Source organism: Triticum aestivum, chromosome 3A (genome assembly GCF_018294505.1).
Source record: "Triticum aestivum cultivar Chinese Spring chromosome 3A, IWGSC CS RefSeq v2.1, whole genome shotgun sequence".
NCBI lineage: Eukaryota > Viridiplantae > Streptophyta > Magnoliopsida > Poales > Poaceae > Triticum > Triticum aestivum.
The window spans coordinates 107,672,823-107,685,297 of NC_057800.1; the positions used below are offsets into that span (position 1 = coordinate 107,672,823).

Here is a 12,475-nt window from a genome sequence, read left to right on the forward strand (position 1 = left end):
ACATCTCATCAAAATATCGAACGAATACCAAATTCACATGACTACTTATAACAAGACTTCTCCCATGTCCTCAGGAACAAACGTAACTACTCACAAAGCATATTCATGTTCAATCAAAGGAGTCTTAATTATCATTAAGGATCTGAAAATATAATCTTCCACTGGATAAACCAACTAGCATCAACTACAAGGAGTAACCAAGACTACTAGAAACCCACAAGTACCAATCTGAGGTTTTGAGACAGAGATCAGATACAAGAGATAAACTAGGGTTTGAGAGGAGATGGTGCTGGTGAAGATGTTGATGGAGATTGACCCCCTCTCGATGAGAGGATCGTTGGTGCGATGATGGCTTCGATTCCCCCCTCCTAGAGGGAAGTTTCCCCGGTAGAACAGCTCCACCGGAGCCCTAGATTGGTTCTGCCCAGGTTCCGCCTCGAGATGGTGGCACTTCGTCCCAAAAGCTTCCTTCTGATTTTTTCTAGGTCAAAACACACCATATAGCAGAAGATGCACGTCGGGGGCCTGCCAGGGGGCCCACAAGGACGAGGGGCGCGCCCAGGGGGTAGGGCGCACCCTCCACCCTGTGGATGGCTGGTGGCCCCCTCTGGTGCTTTCTTTGCCCAATATTTTTTATATATTCCAAAATATTCTCTGTGAAGTTTCAGGGCTTTTGGAGTTGTGCAGAATATGTCTCTAGTATTTGCTCCTTTTCCGGTCCAGAATTCCAGCTGTCGGCATTCTCCCTCTTCATGTAAACCTTATAAAATAAGAGAGAAAAGGCATAAGTATTGTGATATAATGTGTAATAACAGCCCATAATGCAATAAATATTAATATAAAAGCATGATGCAAAATGGACATATCAAGGTGCGAAACTGAATTAAGAAAATCAATAATTGCATATGGTGGCAAAAAAATACTTGCGTGAGTTGTAGCTATGATGATTGAGGATAATCGGTAGAATAGCTAGTGGTAGCATATCCAATTCCCTTATCCACCGACATGTTTGGATTCACATATTGGAAGTTAGTTTCCCGATGAATAAAAGGGCGAAACACTTTGTTGCGTACTATTGGAAGTTCCAATATGGGGTGTTTCAATTTGATTAATCAAACTCATTATGTCGTTCATCCACATATAAATTTGTGGGATTGCCCATGGATGAGGGTTGGAATACATAAATATTGTATTCTGCTAAACTTATAAGAAGTTGAAGCATGAAGATTATTTTGCATCAGCTCTGCACGTAATTATATGCATGATGGATAAAACTACGACTAGCCAGTACATTATTCTCATTAAACGATCTGGCAATAACATATGAATTATTTACATCTACATAGGTGAATTAAATATTCATATTACCTTTGTAGATCGCAGCTTCTTGATGACGATCTCTTTATAGCAAGAACAAGGTGGAGACCGTTCAAAGCTTCATCCCCAACGGGGGCACCAAAAAGTGTGTTCACACACAAACATGTCATCGTGTATCCTCGACACCAGGGGTGATACACCACATCTCAAATTGAAGGATACCCGACTGGAAGCATGGTACACAAGCAACCAGGTTGGTGCTTTTGTAGACCCGGAACCCCACACACCCAAAAGGGACCCTGTCTGGACGCGCTACGACTATGGGCTGCCCTAGGTCGACCTGATCACCCCTAGGGCCTCGTAGGTCACTGCCCTTCAACACGAAGAACGAGGAAGAATAAGAACAAGAAAGAAAGAAAGGATAAAGGTGAAAAGGTGATAGATTTGTTTGTCATTTCTCGATTGTGTGTTGTTCAATCGACTATCACCTCTCATCTATACATGAGGCGACTAGACTTCCTGTATAAGAAAATGACTCCATATTCCGTCCAAATCAACCAATTCAGATTATGTGGGCCCGAGACAACAATTTTGTTTTTGGTCTGCAGAATTCGCATATGATCTCTGATGGAGATTCCAACTACTGTTAGCTTTTTCATTGCCCGAAGCGGCTCTGGCTCTGCTTGCCTGGCACGCGAATTAGAAATGTTGTGATATACTCTTTCCCCAAACTTATTGCACTAGACCAACCCACCGAAATGCAAATAGGGATTGGAGACCCAAAAAGGAAATTTAACCATTTTGACAAGACGAACAACTTTCATGTTGAAAGTTTTTCAATTCAAGGTCATCTTGGGGGACAAATAGTTTCCATCGGGTCTGACTCTCCGAAAGTCCGCACCAGACTGTCTGTGTTATGTTATGATCCAAATTCAAGTATAAAGGCTAACTTTTGATGAGTGAGTGGGGTGAGGCCCGTCGCCGGTAGGATTGGGCCGAAGCGGAGCGAAGAGATAATTGTGAAAAAGACACTTTCATGATGATAATTGTGACAAAACTTTTTCTGTCATGGATGTGACACTTCTATGACGATAATTGTGACAAAGACACTTCCGGTACAGATCAGTATTGATCTAGGTCATGTTATAAGCCGCCGCACCCGGACATTTGTAACCTCTCCCGATATAGTGAAGATTTGTTGGCTGACGCCCCCGGTTTTCCCCCTTCGTGTTGGATGGGTGTCCACGTTAAAATCCCGTGTCTCCTGCTTGTTTTTGTTCTTCATCGTGTTGATTTGCCTGTCGTATCTCTAACAATTTCTGCAACCCGGAGCGGACAGTCTTGCCCCAATTTTTGGATTGTCCGATGGCATTAAGATGTTTTAGGCATTAGGCCCGACAGTTTGGCCATCTTCATTTTTTGCAGCATTGTGTTGTTTTTTGTTGGAAAACACAGTAGAAAACAAAAAAAAATTGCACCTACGATCACCCAATATCAATATGAAGATGCATAACAGGTTGGGATCACGATCGTTAACGTCACCGAGTTGCATCAGAAGAAGAATATGTCGGTGTAGATCATACTTGGAGTCCCTCGAACCATTGATGAACGATCCCTCGTACAACCCACGAATAGTCAATCGAACCGAAGACCGAAAGCACTGCCTCTCTACTTGATTGCAAGTGTGCAGCCTTCATGGTCCGGCAGCGCTTCACCATCCAGAGCTAATCATCGTCGGAGAATTAGAGGGAGGAGATTAGAACCACATGGGGCTTCTAATTATGAGAACAAGAGGATTAGTCTAGCTCTAATTAGTCAACTCGGACCAACTAGAACTAGAAGAACTAGAGGAAGCCCCAAAACTTGTGTCTAAAATAGAGCAAAAAAACCCTAGTATATATAGGTTAGAGGAGGAGGAGGGGCAGCCAGCAAGGAGGGAAAGACCCTCCTTGGGGGCCGGCAAGGGGGGCGCCACTTCCTTAAGGGCCCTCATGGCCCATAATTCCTTCCACCTCTTCGCCTTTTTAGACCCGTTGATATTTAAATTAAATATAAAATGTTTAAAATACTTCTATACCATTTTGTATATTTTAACATCGCCAAAAACATTTTCCACCTACATATAATATATCGGTAATACCCGGTATTACCCGATATTCACTGAAACCCTTCCGGTGACCCTGAAACACTTCCGGGTCCTCTCAGAACTATTCTGAATATTAATGAAACAATTTCACAAATATATTCTCATCACTCCCGTCCTGCTAACACTCAGTAGATCATGATTTCCATAAGCTTGTGACCCCGTAGGTTCGGTAACTCATAGACATGAACGAAACCGTTCGATCAACGACCGACATCGGAACCGTGGACGTCCATGTCGATCCCTATGAGCACACAAGTGATATTCGAGTGAACCTTTGGTTAATTATCATATGATGTTTTCTTTGCTTCGCGATACTTCACAAAACCCGGGATGCATCGGTATCCTCCCGAGTCATCACCATGCTCACTATACCGAAATCCTCATTACCGGTTTTGTTCTTCTTTCTCATTATTGTGTTCCAGCATCCCCGTGACGAAGTCACCTGTGTCTGGCCAGACGATAATTGATGTCGTCACACTAAGAGGGCCCTAAGAATATCTCTCCATAGTCGGAGGAGCAAATCCCACTCTCGAGCTATCTAGTCCCCTGTCAAACTTTTCGATGTGCCTGTGAATTGTCGTTATGATCACCTTGCTATAGGTGACGCTTAAGCAACCCCAAAGCCCACCGTGCGGTAAGAAGTGACTACTATGCTCTCATGGTCTAAGGAGCAAATTCACATGTTAACACTCCATGTTATTACAATTGATTATAGACGATATTAACTCAATTCATAACATACAAGATTGGGTCGATTCAATATGATCATTCTACCAACGTCATAATCTCAATGTTTGTTTTAGGACTATCGTTACACTTAACGATATTCTAAGATCCAAAAAACATGATCATCAACAACACTTGAGCTAGTCCTAGAGGCAAGACTATAAACCTTTTATTTAACCGTTTATCATTTCACACGTGCATATGAGTTTTCCATTGAATCGCATATTCCAGGATCATAGCAGTAGTTATACCATGAAATATAAACACTATAATTATGAATATGGAAATATAATAATACACATATTATTGCCTTTAGGACATGTTTCCAATAATTTTGCCTACAACTTGTGTATACGATCACCAATTATGTTGATCCAAATATCAAACTCATTCCCCTCGACGAGACGAAGAATTCTCATGTAGGACATTTTTTTTACCCGGGGTAATCTTAATTATGTTTTTTGCCGTGCTACAAAATGATGTCAACAAAACCATATGTGATATGTCGGTCTAGCCTTTTGTAAGGCCGATTTATTTTAAGACGGTACATACACGAATGCTCATAAACACGTACATACACCCATTCATATGAGCACCCGCACCCAACCCTTATGATCCCTTTCGAGAGACTGGGCCGACATATCATCTTGAGATTAACGAAGTCGCCGCAGACGTCTTCATAATCGACGGGAACGTCTCCTCCCACTAGACGCACATCGCCGAAAGGGCTAAAATAAATCCAGAAAAATGTGACACCAATGCCAAGTCTAGAACTACCGGTGCGACCATAATGAACCTAACCATCTGAGTTATGCTCAAGTTGCTTTTGTAAAGCAGATTTTTTTTGGCTCATGCTTTGCATCTCTTTTTATAAATCATGGTTATGTGCATTTGAGGTTCACATCTTTCCTAGAAAATCTGATAGGAAAATAGTTTCCAGGCGAATAAAATCTCTTGAATCTCGAATCTGGTTGGCAAAAAGGGATTATCACTTTAGGCTGTGTTTGATAGCAAAGTATTATATAAACCAGAGTATCAAAAACTACAGTAATTTTGCTTGTAGGTGTGAGATATCATAGTTTTACCAAAACAGAGTATTTTGCAGTATTCACAATACATAGAACCTGTTTGGTTGTTGCCGCATAACGTTGTAAATTTTGATATTTAGCCGTTGTGTTTAAGCACTCAGCAGCTCTGTTTTAAAAAAGGGAGGTTTGCGGTTCTTTTTTTATGCAGAGAAAAAACTGCAGTTTGCCCAATACTACAATATTAAAAGCATAGTTGTTAGGGACAATCAAACAGCTCATTGTAAATAAAACCGTGGTAATCTCAAAAACTGTAGTATTCTCAAAATACTTAGAAAATACTTTGCTATCAAACAGGGCCTTAGCCTCTTTTGTTCTCTGCAGTTGTTTTTTTATGATGATGATGAGGAAGGGTAGTCGGTCCAATTGGTCGAAGAGACGGGCCAAGTGGAAATCGCAACGTGCCACGGAGATGGAATGGTCGGCCGAAAGCGAAGAGGCAAAACTCCAAACCACAGCGCACTGTCGAACCGCGTCATCGTCATCCATCCGTGCGATCTTCGTCAACCCCACCAGCCCCCACCCCACCCCACCCAGGCCCCCCCTCCTCCCCGCTCCCTCTTATCCCAATCCGCGCGCCCATCCCTCATAAATCGCCGCGGTCGGTGGCTCGCTGGAATCCGATCCGATTCCGTTCCCATTCATCACACTCCAATTCCAGCCGGAGCGGAGTGGCCGGGCGCCATGGCAGCGGCACGCGGCGGCGGATCGGCGGCGAGGGTCGGCGACTGGGACGTCGAGCTCGGGCCCGGCTGGGACTGGCGCTCCATCCCGCAGCTGCTCTCCTCCGCCTGCATCTTCATCTGCTCCGGGTGGGCTCCCCTGCCGTTCCCCCCTCCTTCGTCCGCGTCCGCTTAACTTCATTCAGATTCTAGCCCGCTGATACGTCGTTGCCAGCGTCATCTTGCCTACTGTCCCGATTACTCTCTAGTGGTAGTTTTTTCTCATTTAGTATCTTGATTGAATGGCATACCTTGTAGGCTGCATGCGGTTATGTTATGGTGCTTGTTCTTGTCACCGATACTATACTTGTGAAAATTAAGCCCCCTGTGGCTGCCTGGGTTACCACTTTCTTTTGCTGTGTGTCACTGTGTGTGTCTGTTGGTTTGGTGAGTGATTCTGTGCTAATCGTCGATATGTAAAAACTCCTTGCAAACAGAGCAGAGGCTGTTTTGGATGCTGTGAGAAGGCCGCAAAACACGTAGGCGATCTTTCCAAGAGCTTAATGGCCCATGCCCAGAATCCCACGGTGGCAGAGGAATTTTGGAGTACGACCACCATCGAGGTTGATCCGGCAGACCTACGAGCACCATACAACACATCCTCTTGGGACCTTGATCTGCATGGAGTGGGAAGCAGCCATAACCTGGGCGACTCTGCTAATCATGGTAATTCCTTTTTGAACTAGCATATGTTGTGCTCAACAGGCGTGTTTTCACCACATGTACGCATTTTCCAGATACCTTTGCAAACATCAAGCTTCATTTTGGCCGAATCTCCTGTCTTTGCATTCAGCATCTAGTAATGTTAATTGTGGAGAACACCTATGTTTTCGTTTCAGTCTATCTTAAATTATGCATATATTAGCTTGATAGCGCGTTAGAAAGATATAATACATAATAACACTGTCCACGTCCAACAGTGTTAGCCTCTCGAATCTTATTTGGTAGTCATCTATGGTATTTTATGAAGACAAGTGCAATTGCTTTACCATTTTGTCTTAGTTGTTGTGGTTCTAAGAAGGAAACTTTGTTACTAGGAAATTTGAGTTCACGCTTTTTTGGTTTAGTTGTGGGAAATCACTTTCTTTCCATGTACGAGCTAGATTTTCAGCAAAGCATTTGTTTGGGAACTTCGAGTTCATACTTCATACTTTATTTTGGATGATGTCTTTCATATTTTCCTACTAAATTTGGACTGTAACGAACTTGTGCTGGCAAACCGTTGCTGATTTTTTTTCCTGAGCAGTAAGGGGGTAATAAAAGTCCAATTGCCATTATTGTCTAACGGAGGATTAAAGGAATCATCGCATGTCTGCCTGTTAAGAGTCTTAGTGGACATGGTAATCTCACCAGATGGAAATATCATTGCAGGTTTTTCTCTTTGGCAACAAACTAGGGATGAGTGGACTGAGAATACAAGGTTAAGGCAAGAACCTGTGGTGAAGCAGATCCAGGAACCAGTGTTGAGGTATGAAAATGGAATGTCCGATCTATATGTGGAAGAAGACAAAAAGCTTTACATAATTCAACTGAATAGTATGCATGTACAACCTTTTCTCTGATTTTGATCAACAGTTTGTTTGCATCGTTCATATTTTTGCGCCTAGTTGTGCTTATTCACACCCTTTCTTCGACCGAAGTTGGTAAATCTGAGTTATTGTGAACACCTTTTTTTTAATCAAGGCAGTTTGGTTGTACTGCCCATATTGGGTTTCATTTTGCTCTTAATGGTGCTAGCTCTATCATAAAGCTTGTCACTTCCCTTCTAAAACCATTGTGAGTGTCTGAAGTGTTAAAGCACATTACTGCTGTATTTTCTTGTTGATCTCTGAATTTATTTGGCTGTATAGTAGATCTATGATGTGGTAGAGAAGCTTAGTTTTTCTGTCTCTAGGGTTATATAATTCTGGAGTCCTACAAGCAACAAACAAAGTATTTATTGGAATCATATCTTCCAGAAGGGACGTTTGAAAACAAGTTAGATACTTAGACACAAAAATGTAAAAATATGGGATGCTTGCTCTTGCTATTTTTTTTCTTGTTCAAATCGACACCAGGTTTGAATTTTAGCTGAAGAACATTCTGTAATCATTATCTAACGAAGCTTAGACTAGATGATAGTATGCTGTGCCCTTTTGTTTCGAAACATAATAGTATGCTGTACTGTGAATCTTCATGCTCACCCAAACCATTATTTTTATGCAGTTGGAATGCAGCGTATGAAAGTTTGCTTGGATCAAATAAACCATTCCCTCAGCCCATCCCTCTACATGTAAGATCTAAATCAGTTCAGTTGATCTGAAAAAGATGATCTAAATCAGTTTATTTTAACGTTCCTTGTAAGGCATGTGGTTAAACCTAGACGATGAATTTACAGGAGATGGTTGATTTCCTCGTGGACATCTGGGAGCAAGAGGGACTGTATGACTAGCACAGATGTGTTCCGCCAGAATAACATAGCTGTAGGTCTGATGTGGTAACGAGGGTGTGGCCTGTCATACTGGTTTTTTTGTGCATGGAGGCCTGTTGTGCTTGTTGAATACAATCCTGTGGGCTGTGGCGGTTGTATTGGTAGAAAGAACGGTCCATATTTAATCACCTTGTCGAATTTGTCAAAGAAAGCAGCTGGAGAGAAAGATGTGTGACAGCGATTTGTGAACATAAATGCCATCTGTATTGATTTGAGAAATGAGAAGAAGAAATTAGCTTTTAACACCGATGCCTGATGACGTTGATTCTTGATGGTTGAACCATGCTGTCAGTCTTCATGCCTTCAAAAATATAAAACTTCTCGGCTTTTACCCATTTTTAATTTTTGGGGGGTCTATACTGTAGGATAATATTAGCATTCTTAATCTTTGCTGACTTATGACCTGTTGAGTTTCGATGGCTTCAACAAGGTTTTTATGCTTGCACTGGACAAATATCTTTCTGATATTGAAGATCATCAAAGTGCTTTACCACTGAAGAAACTCGATCACACAAATAGAAAAATACGATATGCATGGAAGCAAGAGACGAAACAGATGTGCAACCTGTTTGTAACGAATTAAATCATGAAGAGCTGTTCTGGTGCTTTTCTACAAGGAATTCATTCAGCAGATCAGCAGGGATGCCAGAAGGTGATGATTTAGTCTGACTGGAGGTGGTTACCACACTAAATAATGGTGGGTTCAGAGCATCGGCAGCGGCTCCAATCTATGAGGACATCTGTGTGCAAGCCAGCTCTTTTGTTAAGATTGTCTACTCTCACTGGACGCGAATTTTTGGGACATGCGGCCACGCGATGCCGCTATCCTGGACGTCCGCGCGCGCATCGTGATTCTTACTTAATATAGCCCATTAGCAATACACATCGTGCTAATCATTTGTCCTTCGAATACGTCGCGGTATACATCACAGAGCAGGTCGTACCACATTTATGATTCGTAGGGGTAAATGCAAGTCTGCCATCCGCCAGCACTGCCACGGTTCTGGAGATGGCATAACTTCTGTGTTGACGTGGGACAGTCATCATTTAGCACCACCCTCCCTAGACCCGGCCCTTTAGATCTTCTTCAAGCTGCGACCTGTAGTAAAACAGAGGGAGGGAATGAAAAAGAGCTAGGAGAGAGGACATGGCTTTTGCACAAACGGAGCTCAACAGGTTAGTCAATACAAAAAATCGTTGATTCCATCATTTTTTGTTTATTTCGGTATAAGCCTGCCAGCTGGGTGTCATGTTGGGCTGTGCAGACTACAGGAGAGCTGGGAGAATTGATGGGCGTAGAATAGGTGGGTCTCATTAAACACTTGTCTACTCATGATTTATGGACTGTCGGTGGTTGTGGTGCACACGTAAATGGTGGTATTAATGACGTCCCTATTGTTTGGTGTATTAGGATTTGTTTTGCAGTGTATCTCGTGTTTTGGGTTCGACTAATTATGTATCGCTCGATTACAACTTGTCATGATGTTGTTGCATGCACACAAACGTTTGGAGATGTATTATTGATAGGCCAGCAGTCTACCCGCATGAAAAAGCAACGCGCACTAGCTGATACATGCATTACGGAGCACAGAAAGAAAAAGAAATACATATGAAAACTACTGCAGTGCCTTTGCAGAGCGGCTAAGCTTCAGAGTTTGTGCATGAAGATCATGGCCATGGCTCGCAGGTTCAGGAGCCCCATGATAAAAATGTTCTTCAAAATGCTTGATTCTGTTCGAGAAGAGATACGTGGCGATGGACCGATGCATGCGAAATCAGATGTCGGGCACGCTGAAGTATTATATGTACTTGTTTGCCCACTTCCAGAATCTGCATCCTCCATGCTGCAACGAAAGAAAAAGAGATTAGTCTGGAATGAAGAACATGGATGGAAAGGAACTTCAAAAACGTACTCAATGTCGTAGCCCGCGTTGCATTCAGGGAAACGTATGAGGGAGAGGGGGAAACTGGTTGGTGGTGTGGTGCGATGCAGGTGGTGTGGAACTGCGCTGGGACTGGGAGCCACGGACATGGATGAACACATGCTTGTCAGCTGAGGCAAAGGATCAGAGGAATGCAGAAGGAGAACGGCGAAAAAATATGCACAAATTATTCATACTATTTGCACCATTTGCATAACTATTTTGCCTACCTACTGATTCCTTCATTTCCATAAGCTAGCAAAGTGTTCTGGACAGATCACACATATCCATGCTAATCACCAACCTCACGTAATATAAAAACAACCCAGCCACCTCTAATCCATAGGGGAAAGGGAGGTTAGTGACATATCTGAAGTTCTGAACCTACATACAAAAGGGAGAGGGGAGATAATGGCAAAAGGATGCATCGGTGCTAGCTATGCCCAGTTGGAGACGAGTCCCTCTTTCCCGGCCATGACCAGAGGAGGCTGCCGCTTCACCCATCCGCATCAGAGAACAAGCACGACCAACGTAGCGCGAGTGGCAGAGAGATGGGGATGGGAGGGAGGAGAGAGGGATGGGGACAGATGGGAGAGGGAGGGGAGGAGAGTTCTACCTCCTCAACAGCGAGGATGCCCGCCGGCGATGTAGACAGTGGCGACGGGGCTGCGAGATCCGATGTCGCAGGAGAGAGAGGGGAGCGAGGAGAGCGGCGTGACCTATTCCCTCGCGGGTTTCCGCGTGGTGCAGCGATCCGTCAGGTGCACAAAGAGGTCTCGTTTAAATGCACGAGCCTGTCTTGTGGGCCATCCGCTGGACATACGGGAGCTATACCAGCTTGTCTACGGTGCCTGGATAAGGTTATACGCGCTCGATGTATTTAAGTCGCACCAATCACGAGGAAATCACCGGTGTTGATAACGTCCTCGCGTAGCCGCATGTACACAGGCGAATTAGCGACTCTCACTCCCCTAGAGAAATAAATTGTTGTTCCCTCAAAAGAAAAATGAGAAGCAAATTGTTGTAGCGAAAGTATCCTTCTAATCTCGAGCTCAAACGCTCCTGTTGTAAACAGTAAAATCAAAAAAAGTAATAAGAAATTCTGATTTTTTTTTGTGTGGCAAACTTTAAGAAGTGCTTGAAGTGTATGCAAATTTTCATCACGAAACCACATTAGAGAAAGTTTTTTTTGAAACGAAGGCAAAAGATTTGCCTCATTGATTAATTAAGCAGAAGAGAATTGCCCAATTAATTTACGGAAAACCGGGCGAAAACCGATACAAATAAATCACGTGCGGATTACTCACAGAGAATGCAACCCCATAAGCACATGATCGACCCGACAATCATACCCAACACATAACGACCACCAGTCCCCACACTGCTACATCGCAAAGAAACCCTCAACGAAGACCACAGGTACCACCAAATCCACGGAGATAAGCCAAGCCATAAGGACAACCTAAGAGACTGGTGACCAACCATCAAGCAGCTGCGGACGCCTTATCTGTGGCGCTACTCTTCTTGCTCTTGCTCTTGAGAGCCTCCTCCATAATCTTCTTGCCAGATCCAGGGCTAGCCCTCTCCAAACGTGCAAGCAAGCTGTGAATCTCCAACTTGAAGAGAATCTCGTTGACCTTGTCACGCGCAGAAACCTGCCCAACTGTCACCCGCGACTAGGTGACCGAAGCGTCAGAAACTCCATGATCCACAAAGGCAAGCGGCTGGCTGGGCTCCAAAGGACCAGGCGGCAGCACACCGACCGCTTCAACATCATCAACCACAGGTACCACCGACACGATGGACTCAGGTGTCTCCAGATGCACACATGACAGGGGCAAATCATGTCCCTCATTGTCCACAACAACGAATGGCGGGCTTTCCGCCAACATTGGCAAAGATGGCATCATGGGCATTACCAAGCCCATCTCCTTTGGAAGCACCATCGACAAAGGCGGAGATGGTGCCTCACATAGCTCCTGCAGCCCAGGCATAATCTGAATCACCGGAGTGACGACCTCGGCGATGTGCCTACCACGAGGAGAGAAACAACCATAGGGGTCTGTTTCACCCTCGCCCTTGGAATC

The 12,475-nt window shown here is 43.9% G+C and overlaps 1 protein-coding gene across 1 annotated transcript; it reads left to right on the forward strand.

Annotated features, from left to right (window-relative positions):
* The first annotated feature begins 5,792 nt into the window (after nucleotides 1-5,792).
* LOC123060547 (uncharacterized) lies at nucleotides 5,793-8,709 on the forward strand. The gene is made up of 5 exons (XM_044483308.1): nucleotides 5,793-6,086; nucleotides 6,439-6,662; nucleotides 7,368-7,464; nucleotides 8,202-8,268; nucleotides 8,374-8,709. Exons 1-5 carry the CDS (start codon nucleotides 5,959-5,961, stop codon nucleotides 8,425-8,427), a joined length of 570 nt encoding a protein of 189 aa, XP_044339243.1. The 5' UTR covers nucleotides 5,793-5,958; the 3' UTR covers nucleotides 8,428-8,709.
* Nucleotides 8,710-12,475: the final 3,766 nt, after the last annotated feature.

Bases quoted from the DNA above. Each gene is read 5' to 3' on its own strand.
- LOC123060547 (XM_044483308.1), top strand. From the start codon at position 5,959: ATGGCAGCGGCACGCGGCGGCGGATCGGCGGCGAGGGTCGGCGACTGG. The intron at 6,663-7,367 runs GTAATTCCTTTT...ATATCATTGCAG, and splicing joins GGGCGACTCTGCTAATCATG to GTTTTTCTCTTTGGCAACAA. The intron at 7,465-8,201 runs GTATGAAAATGG...ATTTTTATGCAG, and splicing joins ATCCAGGAACCAGTGTTGAG to TTGGAATGCAGCGTATGAAA.